General features: G+C 40.5%; 1 protein-coding gene across 1 annotated transcript in view; it reads left to right on the forward strand.

The window, feature by feature from the left end:
- Window positions 1–339: 339 nt before the first annotated feature.
- PRTG (protogenin) overlaps window positions 340–27237 on the forward strand; it is a 71579-nt gene continuing 44681 nt past the window's right edge. The window contains 2 exon segments of the mRNA XM_036389759.1: window positions 340–424; window positions 1080–1382. Of these exon segments, the coding sequence (XP_036245652.1) occupies window positions 340–424; window positions 1080–1382 (388 nt within the window).

Consider the following 27237-nt stretch of genomic DNA (forward strand, 5'->3'; position numbering starts at 1 on the left):
GTCGGCGGAGCTGCCGTCGGGTCCCGGTGCCGCCCGGAGGGGCCGCGTCTGCGGGGCGTGCTCGGCCCAGATGGCGCCGGAGCCCGCGGCCCCTCGTGCGCGCTGCCGGCCGGCCCCGCCGCATTGTCCGCCGCGACCCCCGCCCTGCGGCCCGCCCCGTCCAGCGCCCTCCCTCCCTCCCTCCTCCGGCCGGCCCTGCCCCTCGCCCCTCTTCTCCCCAAAGGCCAATGGAGACGAGATGCAGAGAGTAGGGCCGGGACGGGCGCGCCGGGGCCGCTCCGTCCGTCCCCAGTCTCCTCCCCTCGCCCGCTGACCGGTGTGTGGAGCGGCCGGCGGGGCATGCCAGCCGCGTCCCGCTGAATGGCGCCGCTCCGCCGCCGGCCGCTGCCGCGGGCGCTGCTGCTGCTGCTGCTCCCGCTGCCAGGTGAGTCCGGCCGGCCCGAGCCCCATTGTCCGGCCCCGCTGCGGCCGCCGCACGTGGCTTTATTTATCCGGCATCGGCGGGACCGGCGGGGAGGGAGCGGGAACCGGCGGCGGCTCCGCGCTTTGTTCGCGCCGCGACGGGGCGGGGGGGGGCGTGAGGGGCGCGGGCGGTGCGCGGCCCCTCCGCGCTCTGGTGAGAGGTTTTCGCTAACGATTCCTTGTAAAATCAGCCTTTTTACGACGCGCCCCGCTCCGGCTGCTTTGGCAGGCTTGTAAAATTAGCGAGCGGGCCGGGCGGAGCGGTCGCACCTGTGTGGCCGCCCCAGCGCTGCGCGGCCCCCGGGGTCCGGGGTCACCGCGCCCCCGCCCGTGCCGTGGCCGTGGCCGGTTCGCTCGGTGTGGAAGGCGCTGGTTCTCCGGCTCCTTGGCTTTTTACAGCCTGAGGGCTTCGCGCCGCGTGGAGTCAGTACCAAGTTTCCCCAGAGTTGTCCGAGTTGGGAGCGCTCGGAGCGTGTGTGATACCGATGGCTTCACCTCGTGCTGTGGGGATGACTCGCAGCTCACAGTGCGCTTTTTAACTTGCAGTGTCTCTGCTTACATGTCTGTCCTTACAGACAAAAACATTTTTTCCTTTTTTTTTTCTTTTTTCTTCTCAGGAGTGTGGTGCTTTAGTGAACTGTTTTTTGTGAAAGAGCCTCAGGACGTTACTGTGTCAAGGAAGGATCCGGTGGTTTTAGACTGCCAAGCCCGTGGTGAAGCTCCTATAACTATTACATGGCTGAAAAATGGAGGCAAAGTGTCTGAAAACGAACGGATCTACACTTTATCCAATGGCTCGTTGTATATCAGTGAAGTAGAAGGAAAGAAGGGAGAACTGTCTGATGAAGGATTTTACCAGTGCTTAGCTCTCAACAAACATGGGGCCATTCTCAGTCAAAAAAGTCACCTCACACTAGCAAGTAAGTCCCAGCTCTTGTTTTTTAACCTGTTCCTGAGTTTGTGGCAGCAATTCTCTGAACAGCACACAGCAACCTATCGTTTTGATTGCGTACCTGACAAGTTAAAATGCAAAATTATAGAGTAATTCTAGAGAACCTTTATTTCTTTTTAAATATATAAAGATTATGGGAAAAACTTATGGTGGTCCCTTTTTCAGTCCCTGATGTGGCAGAAGTGGCACAGGTACCTGTGACCTCTTGGGCAGTGGTGCCTTGTGTGGGTGGTTTAGGTGTGTCACTAGCCTGGAGCAGGTGGTGATGCAGAGTCATGCTGGCTGCAGAAGTCCTGCGTCTGGTTTCCCAAGTGCTGTTCTAGCAGCCTTACAAGGGTTATCTCCAGATCTGATTAAAAAAAAAAAAAAAAATTTCCTTGTTCAGTAGCTTGACCGCTGTGTTGTGCCATCTTGGGGCAGGGTGGAATGATTAATGTAGATGTTTATCTCTGGGAGAGGAAAGAGGGGAAAAGTTTTCTGGGCAACTGTAAGACCTTGCTTTTCTGACTTGTGTTCAGCCAAGCAGATGTGGGTGCTGTCCCACCTGGTTCCTCTGGAACCTCCCGTAAGGGCCTTTTACGTGGTTCCAGTGGGAAGGGAGAGTTGCATTTCTGGAGTGACTCCCTACTGCTGGGTGAATGGTGAAGGAAATAGTTGTGTCTAAGTGCCTGTATGGCTTTAACAGACTGACCCCGGGTGTTTGTTGCCCTCTCTTTTCCTATCATCTTTAAACATTGAGCAAGAGATGTGTGTGAGGGACGGAATGCTGTGCCTTTTTCCATGGCAGAGCAGAGCTTTGCCACTAGACTACTTCTACAACATGATCTCCCTTTGCTTCCCAAAAGTACATGGAAATGCACTTTTCAAAGAAAAGTAAATTTTGGCAAAGTAAAGAAAACTTTCATTTCAAAGAAAGTATAACACAGAGTACACAGTTTATGTAGTCTTCTCATGTTCCCTCTATAATGGGACTTAACTGATGAACTTAATCTAATAGGAAAAGACTTCCTATGACCTCTTCGACCCTGTTCTTAGTAGCAAGTTGAATAAAACTAGTGCTGGTACCTCACTGAAAACCTGACATTGATTCTAAGTTGCAGCTTTTACTAAATTCAACCTGAAACTAATTAATGAAATTGGTATATTACATTACATTAAAAAACGCGTGAATGTTAACATTTGTTAGTTTCTTTCTGTGTCCTTCTGACCTGATTCTAAATACTGCCCACGAGATGCCCCGGGAAGGTGTGAACAGCCTTGTTCAGTGAGCCAGAGCACTGGGTGGTTCAAAACCATTCTGGAAGCAGGTGGCTCCAAGTGAGTGCTGAGTTTTCACATGCTGTAAGAATGTGAAACTCTGAAGTCTCAATTTCAAAAACCTGCCTACATACTACTTTTTATCTTGCTCGTGTACAGGACTGAGAGACTCAGTAATTTGTGGGTACTTTTGGTAAAAATGAAGTATTTGGTGAAAAATCAAGTATTACAGTTTTTAACATTAAACCTCACTAAGTTTCCGTGTGTCAGCATGATTAAAAATTAGACAAGAAAACCCTCCTAAAGAGGATATCAGGGCTACTTTAAATTGGAGACACTGCAGAATGAGCTCCATGCTTAATACCAGAGAACTTCTGGAATAGTACAGAGCACTATAGTAGAATAGCTTGGTAAATGCAATTGTAGTATTTGATTTTATTCAGACAATACTGGACTTCTGTAAATATTTGTTTCTCACATGTACATTATTTCATCAGAAAGGTGGTTTAATTATGCTGATTTTCACCAAGTCTTGTGAACCTATAGATTGTGTGCTGTGGAGTGAGATTCTTGTTTTGCAGCCTTTTTTTTTTCCTCCCTCCCCTTCTCTGTAAGACTGTGACAAAAGGTTTCTTTTTCTTGTTTGAATACTTGAAAGGCTTTCTATGGCTGTTGGAGAAAACTGGAAGAGATAGCGGATCCATAATGATCACAGTAGGTGTTGTTGACTTAGTGATTAAGTGGTTAACTAGTGGCCAAACATGAAGTTATCCTATGTAGCAGTCTCTTCTCTTTAGTCATGCACCGGTCTGACCCATTTCAGAACGTCATCTTTACTGTAAAGCTGTGAAATTGGGCAATAATTTGTATTGTGATAATTTGGAACCCATAAAACATGTGCAAAATTAGTTTTCTCTCTCATATTCAGTGTTTCTGCCTGCTCTCATGAACTGATTGAACTTTGCAGACATTTTAAGTGAAATAAATGAAAGTCTTGTGGGGGATTTTGTAGCTTTACAATTTTTCTTTTTAGAAGAAGTTGTCAGGTTGCTGCAAAGGCAAAATACCTTGTGATCAGGGTACAGAAGGAACTATACATATTAAACAGGTGGAGAATAGGCATTAAATGGGCATTCTTTCTTTGGAGGAAAAAAGCAAATGCTCTCTTCAGTTACTGGTAGCAGCAGGGTGTGAGGATGTTCTTTTACTTTGCCTGGTCAGAGGTTTTGCCAATAAGCTTATCTTTTGCTTCAGAATTGTAATGTTTAGTGTTGCATTTGGAAATCAAAAACTTTAATCTGTCCAAGAGTTTAAGATCTGAACACACAAGGAGATCAGGTCTTGGTTTCTAAAGTTAGAAACTGGAAGCTGAAGGTTGCACTCTTGGCAAGAATTCCATTATTCATGTGCAAATTAAGAATTCACAGGGTTAAAAGGTTAGAAACTGGCCAGGATGAGGTTTACCCTTGTGATAAAGAGCAGATGACCCTCATTCATTGGCCAAAGCTTTCATGTAGCTCCTCTGCAAAGTTAGTGATTGCCATGAATTGTTCTTGAGGAATGCAGAAATTCAAATGTGAGCAGGCCTTTCCTTAAGTGTCACTATGGAGCCTTATCTCCCGAGCACATCAGAGTAGGTCTGCAGGGACAGGGTTCCTCCCCAGAGGCCCCAAGGCTTTGCTTTCCTGTTGTTCATCCATGCACAAAAGAATTTGACTAATTTAGGGCTTTTTTTTTGGTGAGATCCCCCTACTTTTTTAAAAGGAAACTCTGGTGCTGGGGTAGTGCTTAGGTAAAACTAAATATTAGTTTCAGTACATGCTTGTAGTTACTTCCAAAGCTGGCTGATTGATGTGGGGGCAGAGGAGGAGGTCTGTCTGCTTCTTTGTGAGGGGAAAATGGTACTACTTAAGAGCATGACTTACTCAAAGTTCGACTTTTGCCACTGCTACTGAGACAGATCTCTTTAAACAGAATATAAAGGGAGTGTAGGCTTCAGAAAAAGTCCTTTTGGTACAACTTTGAATCAGTTCAAAATAAACAAGCTGAGAGTTTTGTTTTCCTGCATTTTAAAATTTTGATTATTCAACAACAATTAACTACGATTCTGTCTGAAAATAAAGCTAGACTTCCAATAAAATATTATTCAGGAGAAATGGAGAAGGTAGATCATGTTCTGAAACTGATAACATGGGCATTGTGCAGTGATTGGATAGGTCACTCACTGTTTATGTCCTTTTCACAAAAAGTAGAAAAATAAAGTCTTGAGATGGTTGGATGGTATATAAACAGCATTCCTGGATAACCTTTTCTCCTCTTGTAACTCGGCTGAATTGATTTTAATGTTTTAAAATCAATGTTTTTAATGTGAATTAGAAGAAATGTAAGCCTAATCCTTCTTGTACAGGTTTCTGCATTTCACAAGAGTGAAAGGTGATGCAAGCAGGAGGTTTCTGGGAACATGCTCCTGGAGGGAAAGGCTGTGTGAGCCCACTGCACTGCAGCTTGGGGAGTGCTGGGCTCTTCACACAGAGCAGCCTGGAATTGGTGGGAAGTTCATAACTTTGCTTACCTGCTGAGGCAGTGATGTGACTTCAGGTCCCACTGTCCTGCCAATAATTGGCCATATTTATGTTTTTGTAGCCTAATAGCATCTTTTGCTCTGCTTTTGAATATTTGCACTGAAGAGTGCATCCAGCTGAGCATCTTGCTGTGCTGTGGCAGTCACGTTTCCTTAGCAGTTCCAGCAGTTTGTTCCCACTTTGGCATTGTGCTGTTCCTTGTGTGGGCACAGCTGCACGTGTAGCTAACTGAACAGGGAACTGGTCTGGGTTAAAATAATAGAATTAAAACAAAAGATGCTGTTTAACCCAGCTGAGTTCCTCAGTATGGTTTGTCTTGGAGCCACTCAGTGATTGCACTGGTGTAACTGAGAGGGCTGAAGTGGAGGTGGAAAGGCTTAGTGGGGACAGGGGAAGGTTAATGAAACTTACACTCATCAAACTGTGGCCTTTGTGAAATGTGTTGGCAAAACTTTTGCCCCTCTGCTACTGATTTTTTAAAAATAATCTTCATCCTGCCTTAAAATAACAGGATTAATAGCTGTGGTCTATCAATATAGTTTTTGCTTTCCATGGAATCTGTCATTTCAGGTGTCTTCCAAGTGCATACAGAACTCAAAGTTGTGTAATTATTTTAAATAGCAATGGAGAGAGGTACAAATTGTGAGAAAGAAAGGTGGTGTTAGGGGGCAGAAGTGGTTTTGGGCTGAGGTGGAAGTGAAATGGCAGATGGCAGCTGTAGGCAATAGTTTTGTATTGAAAGACAGCAAAGTTTTAGTGCTGCAGAACTGGTGTGGTTACAGACAGCTCAAGGTGGTCTGGGTTTTGACAAGTGCTGCCCTACTGCTCTTGCTTTGATTAGTTGATTGAATATCCTGAGAGGAAAATTTGTTTCTAACCTGAGAGTGCACGTGGCTGATTATTAATGCATTTAAATTCCAGTGTTTTTAGGCAGGAGGATGAGGTTCCAATGTCTTAGTCAGCAATGTCAATTGATAACAATTAAGAACAGTAAAATTTTTGTTCTTTAACTGAGATATCCTGAAAAAATAAGAAAACTGGGAAGTACTATCTTGTTAACCCTTTTTATTGGAGTATTTTCCTCTGTAACTCCCCAGGTGTCTTTTGACCTGAAGTCCTGCAGCACCTTGACAGAAGACAATTATCACATCCTTTTAAGACATAACCATTAGTTACTTTTTTTGTGGCTGGTACCAGGGCATTCCCTCCTTTTTCAGCAAAGATTGCTCCACTTGTAAGAGCTCTTCCACAGGATGAGGAATGGGCTTTTATATTGTTAACAAGATTTTAAAAAATGTATAGAACTTTGCTTAGTGCACATGGACAGTGTTTGTTTCCACTACCATGTCACTTCAGAGGTGAGCTTTTTATGGCTTTCCTGAACACCTCAGTTTCAAATTTGTGTCAAGCCTAATTCCAGACTGAGGCTTTCTATGCCCTTGCTTTTTTTCCTTGCTAGTCAGACCAAAGCTGTTAGGGTTTATTTACTAGTTTTTATCAGAGTAACTTTACAGTGTATAAAGTTTTTACTAGCTTCTTTGTTAAAAGAATGCTCCATCTCTTTGGCAGTGCACTCTGTAGCTAATAAAGCCTTCACCTACATGAGAAAGGTTGAAGGAGAACACGGTGCTGTGCTAGATGTTGTTCAGAGCTGTGGCCCAAAGCACTCACTCCTCACCTGGTGTGAGTGCAGCGTGTGCTGTGCGTGCAAACCTGGGGAGATTCCTTTCCTGCTTGCAAAGCAATGGATGGCAGCAAAAGATGCTGTTCTGTTCCTGCAGTGTGCTGCTCCCCCCTCACTACTCCCTTTCTTCCCCCTCCCTTTTTCTCTGCATTTCTTGGTGTAGAAATTGTTGAAAGAGCATTCAGTAAGGCCCCCTTTTGTCAGCCAGCTCTGATTATCCTAAAGAAAAGGATCTCACTCTGAGCAGTTGTTTGCCTAGAGACTTGTTGTCACGTCCTCACAATTTAACAGCTGTGGCTATTGATGGTGTGCAGAACAATTTAAGACAATGACAAAAGAGAATCTTGGAGGAAGAATTTAAAAGTTACTAAGCGTTTTCCTACAGAAATATGGTCATGCCTATTGTTGGACAAACTTGTGCTTAGTATTTGTTTGTTTTCCTCAGCATTTTGTATTTTTTCCACACTTTATCTCCAAAATTGTGAACATAATCTTTATTTAGTTTTGCATTTTTTTTTTGTTTTTGTTTCATCAATAGGCCCAGCTGTTAAATTGGGATTGATTACTTCCAGTCTTTATAACTGGTAATCACCACCTAAGTGAAAAAGTAATCAACAATGTCAAGACTCCACATTTTGTTGAGTAAGTGTGGGTTCTATGGTCAACATTACTTACTAAGGTCAACCTTTAGGTAGCTTTTAAGCAGCAGCATTTTAAGCAGTGTCTACATTTTAAAGTTGATTGTCTCAGCAATTGAGTTAGAGGTGGAAAAAAAATCGCTCTAGATCATTTATGTTGGGAGTTAGAAATCCATCTGGCAGCCTTCCAAAACCTGCATCTGTAGTGGAAACAATTTTTGGTTGTATGGATTAAATGGTTACTTTTTAAAGACATAAACAGCAGACTTAGGGAAGAGATGTCTGTGAAACCACCTGACTATGGACAGTTTGCTTTTTGCCTTAGTGTGTGGAATTATTGTAGTCTCCTCCTCTGTTTTTTCTGTATGTAAAAACCTTGGAGGGAGATGGCCTTCCTAATTTATTAGAGGAAAATATAAATAAGCATTACTAGACAGATTTTTTTCTCCTGCTTTTACTTTGTTTCATACTCAATAATAATTCTATTGGTTTTGTTGGGTTTTTAAAATGAAATTTAAAAAAACTTCCACTCTTAGGTGAGTGGAAGTTGTTTTTGTTTTTAACAACATAAACACCATCAAAGACAAAATAAACTAAGTTGCATCTGGATAATACAGTTAACATCCCAAGGCCCTGTTCAAAGTGCTTGTTTCTCAAGTGCCCATCTCTTGTAGTTCTGGTAAAGGTTTCTGACATAACAGAGCATCTGCAACGTAGGGAAATAGAATCTTGGTATCATTTTCCCAGAGGCAGACAGATCTGCTCCTGAAGTTAGATTCTTATTATCAAAACCCAACAATGACAGAATGTGTAATCTTTGTATTTTATGGGGTGAAAATTTCAGAGTTCCTAAGTCTTTCTGTGCCAGTATTGCACTAAACAACTTCTAAAACTCCCACTGTGGTCAGGGTCTCTTCTGACTTTGGCTGATGAGAAAACTGTAAATTATTTGGTAGCTAAGCTTGAGCAAGTTTGGTTCTAGCCTGAGCATTGTAGCAATAGCATTCAGTAAGCAGCTGCTTGTTTACTGGATGTCAGAGCAGTAGAATGCAGTCTGAGAAATGAAATATTGAAAATGAGCTTGTTGGAAAAGACATAGGAATGCTGACAACAAGCTTTATAGCCAAAGCTTCTGTCAGAATTTAATCATTTGAGGCAAAAGATGGTGGCATGGGCAACAAGGCTTATGTGTGAGACTTTTGGAATTGCAGCTTTAGGTGGAGCAAACTGTGTTTTTGAAAGGAGGAAGGTCTGTCTTAGCTGCAAGCTGCTCTGAATGGTGGATTGATGACAAAGCAGCAAAACTTACCTTGTCCTAGTCCTCTAGCCTCAGAACATGCTAAAATTATGATTTAGATTTTAATAATAATCCACAGTAATTTACCTTGGCTTAGAAGTGTGTTAGAAATGTGCTCTTTAGCTCTGAGGTGCAGTAGTTTAATTTTGAAATGATTTGCTGATGAGAGAGAGTTTTAAAAGAAATAATTACTGATTGACCAGGCATAAGAGGTACTTTATTACAAGAGGTAATAAGAGGTAAATTAGTACAAGCATTAAACATGTCATTGGGTGTTCCTTTAATACATAGCTGGGGGGAAAGTTAAAATAAGTCTTTACAGCTTGTGGTGTGCATCTTGTATAAAGTGATGAATGAATGTTGGAAACTGGAGAGGATTCTGTGAGCAGAAGCATCTTTATATTTTCAAATTTGATTTTTAGTGTCTTCAGATAATAATCCTGATCACATTGATTGATTACATTATTTGTCCTCATTCCAGTAGACCAGAATTTCTTGTGTAAAATCTTCATAATTCCTGGGGTTTTCTTGGCTCTACTTTGAGCCATTTCAGATTAAAGTCCAAACAAGTTAAAAGAAGTTTAGAAAACCAGGTTACATCTCAGCCCTTGCAGCATGTGGAGCAGCAATGCTGTATTCTCCCTCTAAAATCGTAACAGTTACAGGATGTCCATATCACCATATTTTACAACGTGGGTTTGTTGGCTCTTTTAAGCTGTATCAAGACAGTTTCTGAGTCTTGAAAGTGTCTTGAAATGGAGAGGAAAACATACAATAGCAAGGCTTTTCATTGATTTGCAGATCTATTCTAACATTGAAAATTTTCTCATAATTTGTCTTCTCTCCCATGTTCCCACTCTTTCTTCTTTCTCCTGTCACATGCAGACTGATTTTTCTGCATTTAGTTAGTTTTTGTTTTTTCCTTTTCTCTTATAAATTGTCATGTATGTACTACATCATTGCTTTGGATCTGCTTCTGCTGACCCTCCTTCCTTATTCCTGTCTGATGCCTGGAAGGAGGTGCTGTTTTCCAGTGGAGCTTATTTTCACAGCTGTGCCAGAGGAGGGAAGTGTCATAAGATACTTTGAGGTCAGTTTTGACCCCAAATTTAGATGAGGTAAAAATGATTCTACAGAAGTATAATATCTTGTCTCAGGTGGTCTGCCTGTCACTTAAAATCAGGCAATTCAGTTTTGATTAAGAAAAAGCTGTTTTAATAGCCCTTGCAATAATGTACAGTAAAGCCAGGTCAGTGTTACACAGAATTGTTTTTTGCTTTACAACTTGTTACAACTGGAAGTTTTCAAATAACCCGTTATCTTTTCAAAGAAACCTTAAAATTCAAGTCTTTGAACATGCAGAAGAATTTTAAATGCTTACTCCTGCTTGTACAATCTTGAACATATTAATAAATTGCTTAGATGACTTATCAGCAAATTAACTAGGGTAAATTATTAAATTACCATTTCACCATCCACATCAAGATCTCTAGTAAAGCTCTAATAACTGTACCATGTGCCTCAGGCAGAACTGTGCATTATGTATGTTCTTTGTAATGAGAATTCGTTGACTTTATGAAGCCATTGACAGCCATTTATCATTCTGTTCATTAAACTTGTCTGTGACATCCGGTAAATTGATGTTAACTGGAAATATTCCCTGGCAGTTCTGGCACGACTCTGTCATTTTGCCTGAGGAGAAACTTTGTACCTAGCATGTCCCAAATTACAAGGGTGAAACCTCCTTCCCCCACCTCCTCTCCAGAAGCCTAAGTGAGCATATGACCAGCTCTTTTTTCCCCTCTTGCTTTTAATGCTTATTTATGCAAACACCCCTGTAGCCCACAGTTTGCAAGCAGATTTATCATTGATCTTCAATAGAGGTTGAAAGTGGATCCTGCTTTTATGAGTTCAGCCAGTCTGGGCCAGGAAGGCAGCTCAGTTTTATCCCACAGCAAGAAATTAAGAAATTAAGAAATTAATTGTGGAATTCTTGGTAGCATTGGTGGGAGTTTTGTGACATTCCCAGCAGTGGCAGTTAGTACTTGTTTTTAATGGTCATAATCTTTACCCAGTGTTGCTTACTGCTGATTCTTGGTAGGTGACCAAATTCATTGCTGAAAGCCTTTCTAATAGTGCTTTGTGTGGTTTTTTGAAATTCCTTTGTTTGGAATGATGAACAATATTTCTTTTTTTTTTTTTTTTTTTTTGCTCTTGAGCACACAGTGTGGGAAAAAATGCTCACTTTTAGTACCTGCCAGTGTTTGATTCCTGTGGGATAGCTATCTCTGGTAGTGGTAGAGGTAGTTAATAGGATATCTGCTCCCCTTCTAGTGCTCCTGTTGTGCTACCTGAATCCAGCTGTATCAGGGATCGTTCAAACAGAGATGAGTGAACTAACAAATTGTGCCATAACTGAACAAAACATTTATTAAAGGGTCTAAGATACCATCAAAAAACTGAATATCCAAAAAATCCATTACATAAAATTTTTGTCTTTTGAGTGAAAGAGTTGAGCAGTTGGCTCTTGAAAATATATTGTGTCTCACTACATAATAGTTCACTGGATTAAATGAATTTATTGATTTCTGCTTCTTTACTGACACACATTTATGAGCAGTTTCTTTGGCACCATGGCCACATGTCAAAGGTCATAACTTTCCTTCACTGTGGAAGAATAAAAGCTTTCAGATGGTGAATCCCTGAAATCTAAACAGGGCTTTGTCCTCCCTTCCCCCCTCAATATAATTACTGGTTTTGCATAGATTTATTTAAGATAAATACACAATAATAGTAAAAAACTTGTACATACTGAAGGAACACCTATATTATCTTCATAAAATAGCTGCAGGAAACTCTATAGATGAAAGGCAACATATCTAATCTGCAAATAGGTATCATTATGGAGCACATGGTAGTAGATTAGACTCCTTTATGGTCAGAGATTTTATTGAAAATGGTCACTTTTTAGAACAGAATAATTATTTTTAATGAAGAATTTTATTAGCTGTAGTTTAGAAACAGTACTTCTTTCCTTTTAGAGTTGTGTATCCTTTGTGCACCGGAGGAGATCCTGGAAGCAGATCCTACTGAGAGAATGAGCACGTTCAAAATCTGTGCTTTGTGTTTAGATGAATGTTTATAATGTTGATATTTTCTTTAATGACCTTCATCAGTAGTAAGTAGCCTGTGGGGTTTTTGATGTGTACTATATATGGAAGTTCACTCATGATGTAAACATGAAGTTATTGAAAAAAAGAAACTGCAGTGAAACATAAAGTGAAGTTTAATCAGCCCACTAGTTTGTTAGAGGTGGGTAGGCAGGAGTAGTGGGTGGGGTTTTGGGTCTATCTGGGAAGAACTTGTCTTCACTTTTTGGCAGCTACTGACTGGTAGATGAGCTCTGACCATCTCAGGAAGTAGCAGTGTGAAGGTAACCTCACCAAGGTGTTGATGTAAAATAATTGAAATATTTGTGCTAGGTTTGAATTGTTAGCGTGGTCTGGCTGTGGTCCTCTTAGCAAGGATGTTTCTGAAGAACAGCAGAGCCTAGAGTTCTCTCAATGGGAAAAGTACCCCATGGTTTTCTAAGAAGGCATAAAAAGTCAACCCACTGCCTGCCCTAAGAAAGAATCGCTTGCCAGACTTTATTTTTGCATAGTAGAGATGAAACCTATTGACGCTTTTAATCATGTTTCTTAAAAAAAAAATAAAATCTGTGGTAGACTTTTCTTCTGCTCTAATATTTGTGTGTGTCTACAAATGGTGATCTTGTTTTAAGGGAGCTTTTGGTACTCTGATATTAAATTTACCTAATATTTATATTGTGGAACTGCAGTTGTTAATTTTTTGGCATATTAACTTTTTCAGTAGAAATTTGTTATGTCACTATTAATCTCTGTTTTTTAATTTTTCTAATACAGTACATTTCATCAGGACTGTTTATCCTATTCCCTAGAGCAAATTGAAGATGAAACTCTTTTCTCTGTTTTTTTTTTTTTTTTTTCACTAGGACAGCATGGAAACGTCTACTTAGGGAACAGAGACATGGAACTTATTGAGGTCTTTGTGTCTGGAAGTAGCTTTTGGTGTTGCTGTGACTAGAATTGGTTGTCCTGTCCATTCGGAGGAAAAATATCAAACTTTTTTCCTTATTTTGGCAAATGTTCACACATCTTTGCTCAGCTTGACTAGCTCAGGACAGGAGATGATGTTTGTGCTGAGCCCGTTGCTGGTGAACACCGAGCTGGGCTTTCCCTCTAAGCAGTCCTGGACAGATGTAGACCTGCTTTATTTCCCTGTTCTGCATTAATGAGGAGCTAAGTGTGATCTAACACTGCCTGGAGAAACCAGCTGGCATGGAGAGCTGGAAACAATGCTCTAATTACCTGGAGAGGAAGTTTGGGAGGGGAAGGGGGTGAGATGGAGGTGTGAGTGGTCTCATGTGTCTGGAGGTCAGGCAGGGGATTGGTGGGAAGAGGTGAGTGCTGAGGAGAATCTTGTGGAGTGAGGGACCTGGGCTTGGCTCCTTTGCAGATTGCCACAGGTACAAGCTCAGAGTGGAAGAGCGATCTGGCAAAGACAGACTCAAGAGAGTGTGCCCATCAGAGTAGCTGATCTTTCAGGACATCAAATATGGAGCCAGGAGGCCTGGACTTCTCCTGGGAGCTTCAGAAAGACAAAGAATAATCTCCCAGTGATGCCTTGTGATGCCTGAGGCATCTCTAGTCTGGGGATCTTTAGAGTATTAGAAATGCATTTCTGCTCCAGCCAGAAGCTTCTGCAATATGTGATACTAGTCCACTTGTCCCAGCTTTCCATGGGAAGTCTTTGATTGCATATTTCTTATGACCTCAATATTTGATACCAGGTTCTGAGGTCTGGTCAGCTGGACCTGGAACAAGTTGGGGGAGCTGTCTATGACTGCAACACATGGAGTGCTGTGAAGGATCAGTGTTGTGTCTTGGATGTCTAAATTTAGTGAATATTTCAGTCCCCCATCCAAATGTTTGTCCATACCCAACAGTAAAATTCAAATAATAATAGAGCATAATCTCAAGGTGTTGTGAAAGTGGATGCAGTAACATTTGTGAAGAACCATAGTGTAGAGCCCTGCAGGGAAGGCCAGAAGGAAGCTGGTAACTGTTGAGGGCAGTGTTTAACACAGTGTAATAAACAAGGAATGAGGCCACACACTGAACAGAGAGGAGAAAACAAAATATTGAATAGATGCTCAGTATGTGAGCACCATTCATTTGGTGCTGTGAATAGTGGGGAAGTATGATTGTGCACTTGTATTGTTTCCTAAAGCATGTATATAAACAGAGAAATCAGTTACATAAACAGAGTATTTTCTTCAGTTTCCCAACTTCTGAGCATTTAGGAAATTTTCATCATGTGTGTACACACATGTAAGAGATATATTGAATGTGTGAGTGGGATGGTTCAGGGATTAGCTTAATTTATCTAATGATGTATGTAATTTAAAAAAATGAAATAAATATGCTTGAAAGTATTAGAGCTTTATATGGGCAGGATGTAATGAAAAAAGGTTTGTAACAGAGTGTCTTGTGACAACTTTTTAAACAAATAAGTTTGTCAGAATTTTCTGATCCAACCAAAACATGGGCTGGTATCTGAACATGTGTTCAGCAATAACTTTAACTTGATAATATTAGTCCTCAGGTAATACTTATGTATATACATAAGTATGCTCATCTATGCACTCTCTGGTGTTTGTCAGTACAAAATTTACTTTTTGTCATCTGACTGAGATGAAATCAGCTATATTGCTGGTGCAGAGGAGAAGAGCTTTTTTGTGGTGCCAGCCAGGACTGTGGGCTCCAGTGCTGTGGAGGAGTTGGCCCCTGTGGGTTTTACCTCCTCTTTCATCTGCTCTGTCTCTTCTCTCAAATATTTACTCCCCCACATAGCCTAGACCACCACCTGCTTGCTAGGCTACAGGTCTTATGCTGAGCCATAGGGCAGTTTTTTGGAAATACAGCCCTGCAGTCATGACTAGAGAAAAGCTCCAATACTTGTTTGTTTGTTCTTTTTTTTTTTTTTTTCCTCATTTTGTTGCTTTTCCTGGTAGATTTATGTAAAGAATCTCAAAGGCAGCAGAGTATTCAAGACCTCTTGCCTTTGATGCAACTTGTACATCTAGATCCTTTTTGGGACCTGTACCCTTGGGTGCTGGGACCTTCTTTCTCTGAGGATGTTTTTCACAGGCCTGTTCAGAAGCTGGAGTTAGGGGGAAGTTTAAAGCATTATTTTTATTTATTTTAATTGTTCCTTTCCTCACTCTTTAGTTGCTGCCGTGTTCACCATTGTCTTCCGTTTATCTAAATAATGGTTGCCTGGCCTTTCACAAACTTGTGATGGGGAAAGATGGTGACCACCTGAAACAATAATATCTGTGGCAGAATAGCCTGAGAACTTTAAATAACCAAAGGGGACCGTTTCCAAGGCAGCTAAGTGACCTTTGGATCCCAGGAGTAGACTATTCATAGAGGCAAAGCCTTTGTCCTGCTTTGACCAGTGGTCAGTGAACTCTGGCAGGCCCCTCGGCTCACCATCTTGGCCCTAGCCTAGCAGCTGGTGATTGATTCATTTAACTGTCCAGATTCACATTCTTCTGTCAAGGACTTGTCAAGGAAGAAAAAGGTTCTATGGAGGGCTATTCATTTTACTAAAAGGAAGGGGATGCATTATATGATTGAGTGGATTACTTTTGGGTCAGAAGAGTTCCTGCATTGCCCCGTTTTAATTCGGCCTTCAATCAAAGAGAGATTTAGTTTATTACTGCAGTGTGGAGCTTGTGTAGAGGGACAGATAATTTCAATTCCATCAGTGCAAAAAGGTTGTTTTGTTTGTTTGTTTGTTGTTGTTTCCCCCCCATCCTTTTTGTGATTTGTCCACCCCACTGCGTTTCTGCCAAAAGAATCCATCGATTTTTGTGACTGGTTAATATGACAGAGTTAAGATTAATTACTAGTAATCTCACTCTTACATTCAGTGTGAGTGTTATATGAGTATTAATGTTCTTAACTATCTCTCATATACGGTTTTGAGCAGTCCAGGAAAGTGTCAAGTAAGTAAAAGGTCAGTGTGTTACCTCTGTTTTGGATGAAGAGAAAAGTGAGAACAAAATAAATTAAACAGGATCAAACTAATAAATTACTTTCCTGTAGACAACACAGATGATGATAAAGCTGAGGGTAGAACCTTGTATTTTCTATCTAGTACCTGTTTTCACCTGAAGTAATAGTTTGTTGTAAAAACTCAGCATTCTATAAATTCTCAGGAGACCTGTTTCCCTCTGCTGGTTTAGAATGCCCTTTTTTGTAAAACTAGGAAGGTGTTTCCATGCATTATGAAACTTAAATCGTGTTTTCAGTTCTACAACTAATGCATCCAAAAAACCAACTTTGAGTTGTGCTAGGGGAGGTGTGTTTCAGCTTCAGTGTGTGTTGCCAGCTCCTCTTTCCATGTGCCCTCCAGCTGGGCTGTGTTTCCTTAGCATTAGGATTTCCTTGCTGCTCCTCTTCATGAAGTACTGAGCAAAGCACGTTGTTGCTTGGCTCCTTCCACTGGAAATAACAGGCATTAGAGAGCAGATCCTGCCAGTTAACCTTCTGCCTCCCTTTGAATGAGCACCATGAGCTGCAGCAGATGAAATACGACCTTCAAGTTTCTTTTCCCCACTCTCATAAGCTATGTATTGTTTTGATTTGGCTTATTGAACGTATTATGAGGGATTTCTGATTGGCTCCAGGCCAAAGTATTTTACTTCTGCTGATGGGAGTACAAGTGCATAATTTAGAAGAAAATACAGTGAAGCTTGATCTGTTGTTTCCTTTTCTCTCCCTCTTTTTTGGGGGAAAAGGAAGAATTTTGTATTTGTCAAGATAAATGAATGGCTTAACTACCTTAAGAGCACAGGGGTAGGTGGAAGTCTGAGATAATCTAACCTTGCTAACATTTCTCTGTTATATGCCTCTACATATGTGTCAGAAATCTGGGATGAGTAAAACACCTGTTGAATAGGCAGCCTTTTTTCATGGAGACCTAGTGCTATTCCTCTCCTGCATTTCCCAGGGAGCAGCCCCTTGTTTGGGACTGCTTGTTCCAGGCTGGAGTAGGATGTCTGAGATGGGGATAGCAGCTTCTCTGGGCTCCTGATAAAATCTCTCTCAGTGCTTCCCTGGGGGCTTTGATTCTTGGCCTTGACTGGGAGACAAACAATGAGCTTTTAAAAATCATGGCAAGGAAAAATGGGTTGTCATTGTGTATTGGAAAATATAAGTAATCTAATAACTAGTTGTACCACCTACATAGTAGAACATGGCTATTTGGTTGTGCTATGAGTGGGCAAACTGGAGATCCAAGGGTCCAACAATTGTGTGCCACCCAAGCAGTCAATATCCATAGCAAGGTGACTTCTTCTAAAGACATTGAAGGCAAAATAATTTATTCTGGAAGCTGCACTTCTGATTTGTTTAATGTGAAAATTGCAAGAGTTGTAAACACTTCCCCCTCCCGTACCTCTAGAATTTTTCAGGTAAACATCTAATTTGAGGATTTAAGTAGCTTCAATGAATAGGTAGTACTGACGGTGTCTTTTGTTGCTTTTTTTTTTTGTGTGTGTGTGACCTTTGTTTCTGATTTTCTCCCTGCTGCTCTCAAAGTTTAGGACATTCAAATTTTAACTGTTAGTTACTACTCTCTGCTGAAAGACTGTTCCTGGGTGAGATCTCTGAGCTGTGTAATGCAGTAGTGGGCATTTGGTGACAGGGAAATGAGCTGCAGGCATTTGGCCCTTGAGAGTGGAGGCATTTCTTCTTTCCTTTCCCCGTGGGAATGAGGAAATGTTGACATTTGGAGAGGGGGCTGAAGGGCTTGAATTCCCAACACCCCTGCTCAGTGTTTTGCATTGAAATGGTCTTTCATCCTGGGATGCTGATTCTGAAACACTGTAAGCAAAAAATGGAGAGTGCTCCTATCTCTCAGGAATAGCATTTCTGACAGTCTGGAGACTTAACAGCACCACCAGATCAACTTACACTCATTCATATGGGGATGGTGTCAGTTTGCCACTGTATGAAATGGAACCCCTTCCTCTGCCTTCCCCAGATGTGAGCGAAGGCGCAGGGTGGGTGGTGCAGCACAGGAATGTGTGGGGCCCCACTCCTGGCCTGGGATATGCTCTCTGGTGCTTCCTCTGATTGATGAGCTAGGCAGGGTGAGGTGAAGAGTGGCTTTTGCATTCTGCTTAGGATCTAGTTTTATTTCAGTCAGGAATAGCATTTATTTATTTATAGAGATACAAGACCGATAAATAGAGGTCTTACCCTTCTGCTGGCGTCTGCAGTGAAATTCATTGGTCAGAATGGGGCAGATTTATGCTTCCAGTGCTGCAGACTTTTGTTGCAAAGTGCTGAAATTGTTTTTTCTGTATTGCACTGAACGATTATTAATTTTTTTTTTTGAGGAACTTTAAGAATCATAGCAGTCAATCTTTAATCTTTAAGATCTTTAGAACATCTTTCATGTTCTATTCTGATTTGTGTGGGTTTATTTTGGTTTTGTTGGTTTTGTTTGGTTTTGTGGAGTTTTTTTGGTTTTTCTTTTTGGATGCCAGATTAGGTTAGCTGTGAAGGGACATGTCTTTTGTTGCAAAATCCTGCTTGTGTTCTGATCCTTGTCTTCATGTTGTAAAGTGCAAAACTGTGCTGGATGTTCCCCATGCAACAGTTGGGCTATTAAGCAGAACTAATTCTTCACAGAATGGCAGCAACTCCAAAGAAAGGCATCTGTGGGATTAAGCATAGATACTAGAAGGCAATCACTGGGCAAACTGCTGAAGGAAATCAGTCCTTGCAAGGGAGAAAGTGGCGTGTTCTTTCTCCTGAATGCATGCAGCCACACAAGTAGAACAGCTTTGAAGCTGGTTAATGTGGCTTACTGTGTGTCTTTTCTCTCCTATTTCCTATGCTTCTTGTCTGCAGAAGAGCAGAAGGGAATTCCTTGATAAGTGCATTAGCATTTATTGTGCCTTCTGGGGCCACACACTGTTGCCTGGATGATAGATAGACTGAGAAGGGAAAACCCCAGCTGGGATGCCTTCAGAAGTGAAAAGATCAAATCTCTCATGCTTGTTTACATGGTTTGGTAAGGAATGTCAGTCACACCATCAATAAACTGTTGAATATATAGAGCCACATTTTTCAAAGCCTCAAGCTTTTAATTCCTTTAAAACAGTGCTAGTGATAACTCCTGAGGTGATATGTTTGTCTGCTTTTGTTGGGAGGGGTGGTAGTGGTACATTTTTTGCTTCCTATTAAGTGATTCATGTGTAGTAAGGCAGTATGTGTACTCATGTGAGTACTTGCATGTAGCTGCAAGAGTGGTGGCATTTTTGCAATATTGGTAGCTGCTTCTACCAAGGGAAAATAGCAAGACCTGGGTGTATTACCCTGTACTTTCTTCCCTCACAGATTGAGAATGCATGCCCTTGCATTTCAACATTGGATTCTCATCTCAGTGTGGCTCTTAGATCAGCTGATGGGCAGGAGAACAAACTGTAAAATAAGGGATTCCCTGACTGGGAGTGTGTCAGTGAGGAGCCTCCTCTTATTTCCTCTGGCACTTTGCTGCTGCCCAGGATCCGATTTGTTGTCACAATTATGTTAATATGGCATGGATAACAAGCTCTGTGGCTGTTCCAGTGGTTTGAACAATACATTCTAATAGTCACCTTGTCAAATTGTGCCTTTCTATTCCTGCATATGTGTTTCTGCATTGAAGAGACCTTTTTGATGAGTGATTATCCACTTCTGAGGATCTAGTTTTCTTCAACTGTTAACACTTTCCAAAATTTAGTGCTGCCTGTTTAGCAAAAGAAAAGAGTATTTTACTTAAAGTACAATATATCCTGAGAAGAAATTACTGCTTTTATCCTTGAAAAAATTGATCAGTATCAGAGAAATTCCTGATGTATTGTGATGCTGTTGAGGTATTTGTTCTTAACTTTCAAGGTTTTCCTCCCTTCCTGTGAACTGTCTTCAAGATGCATCCACTTGAGACCTCTTCTCTTGACTTTCTGCACTGGAATTGCTCAGAAATTTGCTCACAAAACTTCTATTCTGTATAGAAATTTTGTGTGCAAATGTATGTGGATATCATGAAAGCAGGACAGTGGAGAAGACACTACATTTTCCTACTTTCTGAGGATACTGTAAGAATGAAGGAATAAGGATATAGTGGAGCAAAGGAAGGATAAATGAGTACAATTCCCTAAAAACCTGGTCTAGAGTAGCCTAGCTGACTTCCAGGATTTCAGGAAGAGAAAATACTTCATGTGAAACTTCAGACTGGTCCTAGCTTTGAGTAGCTGGTGGTGAAAACTGCCTGTGTGTGGCCATAAGCACTTCTATAGAATCTAGTCTCAGCCCAAAAGATGGAGAGCTGAATGATCTTCAGTGGACAAATTCAGACTTGGTTATTCCTGTACAAGGATTTTTAAAATGATCATTTGTCAGCCACTGAATTAGGAGCTTTAAAGAAAGGAGCAGGGGGACCTGAAAGTGTTAGAGGAAACAAATGAGATTGCAGCTGACATCTCCAAGGGAACTTTTGTTCAAGGGTGCTCAGGCTGTTGACCTCTTTGCTTCTCCATTTCATTGCCTTTGGATTATAGCATTCTTCAGTACCAGAAGAGTAGTGGGTAGTTTTTGAATGGGCAATTTAAAAATTTTTGGTTTTTTAAGCAGAGACACTGGACATGCTGTATAGAGACTTTAATGCACAAAGAAACAGTTTTGCTTTGTATTTTGTAAATATAAATTTTGTGTGTGAGGCTAATGATTTCTGTTCTCCCTTGTCAGAGGTTGGGAGGAGTTCCTGGTGATCTGCATCTCAGTTTGGAATTCATTGACTCTAAACACTGCACTTCTTACATATCTGTGCAAGTTGGCAAGAATACGAGAGAGGAATGGAAAAATGAGAACATAGCTTTGTTTCTTACTTTTCCACTACCTTCTTTGTTGCATTTCTCTCTCATTGTTTAGTTTAGTGTGGAAGTAAGTATGTGGTAGGCTTGGAGTAACTGTTTTTGCAAGAAGGTGACCAGAAGTTTTAGCAGAGCAGTTTCCCAAATTGTCTGGCACTATGTTGGAGGCAAACTGCCATAAGCTGCGCAAAGGAGTTCAGCCTTTAGCTGAGCAGTCAGGGCCTTGGAGAAGATTTGTCCAGAGCTGAAGTAATGGATGGAGAATAGCAGAAAGGGCAGATGGCCCAAATCCTTACTCATCACCTCATCCTGGGATCTTCTTGGTATTTATCAGTGAAAGCTTTCTTTAATTGCCCCTATGTGCAGAACATTTTCTGGTCCCTCCAAAACTCAGAATGTGATTTTGAAAGGGTTTTGCAGGCTAATGCCTTAGAAAAATTTGCTTCTTAGATACAAGAGTACTGTTCTGTGAACTGAAATGTGAGGAGCACATGGTGTGAAGGATCAGTTTTGTCTAAAGGGAATGTCAATTTTCGGAATGTCAATTTTCAGAATGTCAATTTTCATGGCCAGACCTGGCTCATATTGTGTCTTTCACGCTGTAGAAATGAGGTCTCTAATCTTGTTAGCTTTCTGCAGTATTTGGGAAAAAAAAAATTTTAAAAATTAAAATTATTATTGTTTAGGTTTGTGTTTTCAGGAACCCAAGTTCTAGTGCTAAGCTAGCAGCTCATAAGAATGCAGTTCTGTAATTTTCCAGAGCATCAGAATGATTGCTGTAGAATATCACTGTGTTCTGTACAAGCTGTATTCTGATCCAACTACTCTGAAATGTTAAAATGCCTGCTAGGAGATTCTAAACGGCAAATGGTTAAAACAATTGTGGGATAGAGAGATTATTAGGTTTCCCATATCAATTATTGATAGTGTCAAATCAATGTGGCAGTTTCAGTCTCATTTAACCTCCCTGTTATTTAATTGTGAGGTAATAGTTTGAGTCTGGACTCCTTTTTTAATGCAATTCTGAACCATCATCCCTAAAATTGCTGCTACAGTGTTCATACTAAAGGGAAGGATTTTCTTCCTCAGATTTGGTATCAGTAATCAATCTGTTTCTTGATTTGCTCTCTCATTTTTCTTCCTTCAGATATTTCTCTTTTGTTACATAATGTCTGATTTGGGTGTCATTTCCCCCCACACTTTTTATGTGTAATCTCTATATTTCCCAGGAAAGTTATTTTCTTTTTCATATTGAGAAATTACGTGTCATAGTCATGGCAAATCAATGTGTTTCTGTCATGTTGCCTTAGGTCTGTCTGTCCTGCCTTCTTTCTAAGAGTGAGTTTGTAGTAAGCAGCTTCAAAGAACAAAGGAAAGGCAGGAATTAAAACTAAAATAGGAAGCTGGGAAACAAACCAGCAAGGTAAAATGAATGCCCTTTAGCAGGATGACCACATTTCCAGGCAGTTTGTGTGCATACTGATTTTAAAGTCATGTCTGACCGTTTAGTGTTAGTACCTCATTAAAATCCAGGGATTAATAGCAGCAATCTCCTTGTTGCACATTAAAAGGATTTAGTTTAATTTGGGATTAGAGGGTACAAGGTGCCATTCTAGCAAAGCTTTTCCCAAGATACCAGTGAGGTGAAGGGAGATAGCTTAAAGACTCTGTTTTTTCTAACTATTGCAGTTATGCTGCACACACACACGTATGGATTTTAAAACTGTGGTGAACTGGTTCACTAATCCTTTAAAATGTATGCTACCTTTGGAAGTGAAATTGTCTGGAAAAGCTTGTTTGAAGTGCAAGGACAGGCAGTTGGAGTTGGAAAAGCACTGAAGGTGTGGTGTGGCCTGGGTTACTTCAAGGACATTAAAATCTGTGGGTCCTGGTGTTGGAGATTCCATCTGTAATCAAGACTTCCCTGTGCTTTAGATAAGGATAAGGTGCAGGATTCTGCTTTCCTCTCCTGCAGCTACACAGGGCTTGGAACAGGATGGGTCATTATTCTCCTCCCCTTTTCCCTCCTACAGGTGTTTCTCAGCATGCAAGTGAGAGAACAACAATCCTGAGAGCCTTAAGTTATAGCTGAGAAAAGGCCTGTGAGCACTATGGTCCCCTCCCTGGTTTTAGATTTTTGGGAGAAGGAGGGAACAGTTGTTTAGTTGTTTTTTTACTATCAGTTGCTTTTTGTTAGGCTAGCACAACTCATTAACATAGCAATGTGTGATAGCATTTACTGCCAATGATTATTAATACAGAGAAAGTAGGATACAGTTTGAAAATTCTTGTGTAATAAATTAAACACCTAATATAGCATTCTCCAGAAATTTCATTGAGTTCTTAACATGTGGGCAGTGATATCAGCAGCCTGTATGATTTATCTGATTATTTATTTTTTAGTGCCACCTGATTTTTTTTTTTAAAAACAACTTATTTTGTTCTAATTAAGTTTAAGTATTAGGCTTTCAGCATGGTTTGTTTATTAATTAAAACCAAGTATATTAAACTCAAGTTTTAGCCAATAGGAGCACAAAACCATGCAATTTCAAAATACCTCTTTCAAATCCAGGGTTATAGAAAAAGTGTATTTTAGTTAAGCTTATTTTTCCAACCATTTTGGCAGAAACCAAAAATATAGCTGACTTTGGTGAAAAAGCCACACTTTGCATTTTATCAGAAGAGTTAAATTTCTGGTAATTTATAAGAATGCCATTACCAGTATGTTGTTTGAATTACAGTGTTTTATTACAGAATGGACTGACACTTTTCCTTTGTGCCTGAAAGGGCCAAATGTGTTCTGGATGATATCACTTCCTCTTACACACGGAGTCAGTTCCATCTCAGCTCAGTTGTTTGCCTTAAATAATGGCCATTAGAGGAGGGAGATGTGCAGACAATGAGTGAGATAAAGTCTTTGCAGACGCAGTTGCATCTCTTGTTTGCCTGCTCCATGCCAATACATTTCCATTCAGCAGCCTCACCTGAACTTCCCTTGCTGGAGCTAAAACCTCTTCTTGCTTTTTCTGGTCTTACAAATATACAAAGAAATATTAGGGAAAACAGGGAGCAATGACTCTCATTAATCAGTAAGACTATCACCTCTATCTTGAGATTCCTTTCCCAGAGCTAGTCAGATCCCAGCTCTTTTAATCTTTCCTTACAGGTCAGGTTCTTTTTCTCCTGAAATCTCTTACTTTTATGCCTCACATTTTAAAAACAGTAATTCTAGGTCGAACAACACTTGATTAAAGTTTTAAAGGGTAAGTGTAAGTAATCGCTCTACTTGTGGAGCACATACAGGATGCCCTTTTCACTTACAGTTATGAAAATCTTTACCCATGTTGCTGTATTTCTGTGACATTCACCTCTGAACTGTATGTAATGAGTAGAACTTGGACTCCAAAAAACTTAATTTTTGCTAGCATCTCTTGGGAAACTCAGGGAAGATTCACCCATTGTATCACTTGATGACAGCCCCAGCTCTGTGTACTCCACATGCTTGTTCAGAAATGAGGAGGAGGGCTGTGTGTCTGCAGTCTTGCCAAGTGTCTGGATCTGTCAGTATATACTCATATAAAGTTTATTCCAAACCCAGATCCAGACCAAAGTGTGCCATTTGAGCACCAAATCATTGGAAATGTGTGTCTATATAGCCAAGAGGCACGACAGGATGCCTTTCATAATCTCTTCTAAGCCTCATTCCTAGAGAGTCTCATTCCAGAGAAACTGCAAAACTTCAAGAAAATATGTGCAAATTGGCTTTGGTGTTACATTACAATACACATGTGTATTTGTTGGATTTTTCAACTCTGTCAGAGAGAGTACATCACAAAAACTAGATCAAGAACACAAGAGTTGTCATGTGTTTCCCTGAAATCTATTTCTTTGGGAAAAGCCATAGCTTCTCTTTAACATACAAGTTTATTTTCTCAAATGAAATCTCTTCACCAGAGAGTTAAAAAAGTGGGAAATTCTTGGTTTCACTTGAAGGGTTAGGGCTACTGTGAAATTCTCAATAGCATTAACAGATGCCTTGTACAAATGGCATTAATGGCATTATGCACTTTTGTCCTTTCCACCTGAGCAGTTCATCTCTCTGAGTGGCCATTATCTCTTCAGAAACACTAAAGCCTCACCATCAGGTACAGTTTCTCAATATTTAGTGCATTCTGGTTACTTGAAAACAGCTACTGTTTCAGTTCTGGGGTTATCTTTCATTCTTACAGGTTTTTTATTTCACAGTTGCAGTCCAGTCTTGGGCTAGAGTCAGCTGTGATGAAACAGTAATCAACATGTAGGTTGTTGGAATTTCTTTTGCCTCTTAGGAAAGCTCATTCAGTAAATGAGTTCATAATGGCATGAAGTGAAGTGTGTAAGCAGAAAGTGCAGTGTGTAAGGGAACAGGTCACTGGATTGGTGTTGTAGCAAGCTTCAGGACTTCATTTCAGGAGGGAATGAAGTGGGTGTGTGTTGTGCTTCTTTTTTGCTGGTTTATTTGGTCTCTTTCTTTTCATAATTAAACTCAGTGTGGACTGCTGCTGCATACAAACAGACAGAAGGTGTGAGCCATGAGTTCCTTAAGTTTGACTTCTTCATACCTTAATGGTTAAATCTGTAAACCTGCTTTATGTACACAGAGAGTTTTTACATGATGCAGGATAGTCTATCCTGCATCCATCCAGGAGAGTCAATCCATGTGCATCAGCAGCAGTTCTCCAATACTTCATCAGCGTGTCACAGAAAGCATCATTTGGGTTTGAACCTGTGGATATTTGCCTCAATGGTAAATGAAGGAACTCATACCTGAACTGAAGTCTGATTTCTCTCTGCATAGATAACATTGATGGCATAAATCACACAGTTCTGCCTGGTAAAGATCTTCATTCTCAGAAGTCACTGTGCAAACACATGCACCTATCACATAAATTTCAGGAATTTATACAAGTAAATACAGTTTCTAGTCTAGTTATTGTCTTCTGCTTCTGTTTGATATCTTGCAAGTTAAGAAGGGTGAGAGCATCAGCTTCTCGGAGTAGCATTAATCATTTTCTTTTGGCTATAAATCTAGGAACAAAATGATTAAATAGACTGGAGAAGTGGGGGGGAAACTCAAATAAAAAGGCACTTACATTTATTGCATTGCAGGGTTGTTTTTGGGAGCGGGGTATGTCTCTTGAGACTTTGTTTCTTATCCATTTTATAGAGCTCTGGCCTCTTAACAGTGCTGCTTTAATGACTTTTCTTGGGTTCTGAGCTGGAATCAGTGCTTGCCAGGAAAACAAGCCTGTTACAAAGAGGTCAGATTTCACGAGACAGCAATAGACCTGTAAAAACAGATTTTACTGGAACAAATAAAGTCAGAATCAAGAAGAAACCCGAGATGTACATAAAGAAAGATACAGAGGGAGCAAGTATTGAGCTAAACTGATAAATAAACAATGTATGAACTTAGATAAGAGGTAAGCGAGGATTTTGTTTCTAAAATCTCCATTTAGTGGCATTATTAAGTTTTTTTAAGATTTTGTGCAGTTCTTCATAGTTGTGACTTTTGCTGTCTTTAAAGATGAATTTTCAGGGAAAAGACATTGTTCCTGCTCAGGTGGAAAAGGTTCTTTCCATATCAGCTTCACTTAACAACTTGCACTGGACTTTCTATACAGTGTAGAACCTGTTCTTGCCTGCTATTGTAATTATGGCATTTTGTGGTCTGTGAAATAGTAATTGCCCTCAGTTTGCTTTGTAGTTCTGCAGAGCGTCACTTCTGTCTTTAATCTACAGCTGTAATGTACTAAGTGCATGGAAGTAAATAATTATTTTTGTACACATAAAGGAAAACCTATATTGTGTTTCATTTGTCTCACTGTGTCTCTAAGTAACTGTACCAATATAAGAAAATTTTAGGTAATTTATTGTTCCAAGGGAGATGAAACTTTTAAAGCTGTGAAAGAGCTTTGCTTCAGCAAAGCCTGTATGATTACCTTTCTGCTTTGTTGCAACGACCCTTTTTAATGCCACTGGCTGTGGTGCAGCTGTGCTACAGAATGACTCTGAAACTCACATTGCATTGGTTTGGATTGTTCCTATCATTTATGCCTTTATTACATTCCTAGAGATTCTATTTTGAAATGTGAGCAGACCTGTCTAATTTGCTGCATCAGTAAATAAATGAAGAATGCAAAGCATTGTATTTTCTGTTAAGAAAGAAAATCTGTTAAGAATGGCACTAGGTTATCATTATATAATATTATTATATTGTTCTGAATCCAGGTGAACACACATTTGTGTAGGGAGAAATTAGAACAAAGAAGAAGGGAAGAAAGTAACACAAGCTTGGATTCCTTTTCATTAA

The sequence above is a fragment of the Molothrus ater genome, chromosome 13 (assembly GCF_012460135.2).
Source record: "Molothrus ater isolate BHLD 08-10-18 breed brown headed cowbird chromosome 13, BPBGC_Mater_1.1, whole genome shotgun sequence".
NCBI classification, from domain to species: Eukaryota; Metazoa; Chordata; class Aves; order Passeriformes; family Icteridae; genus Molothrus; species Molothrus ater.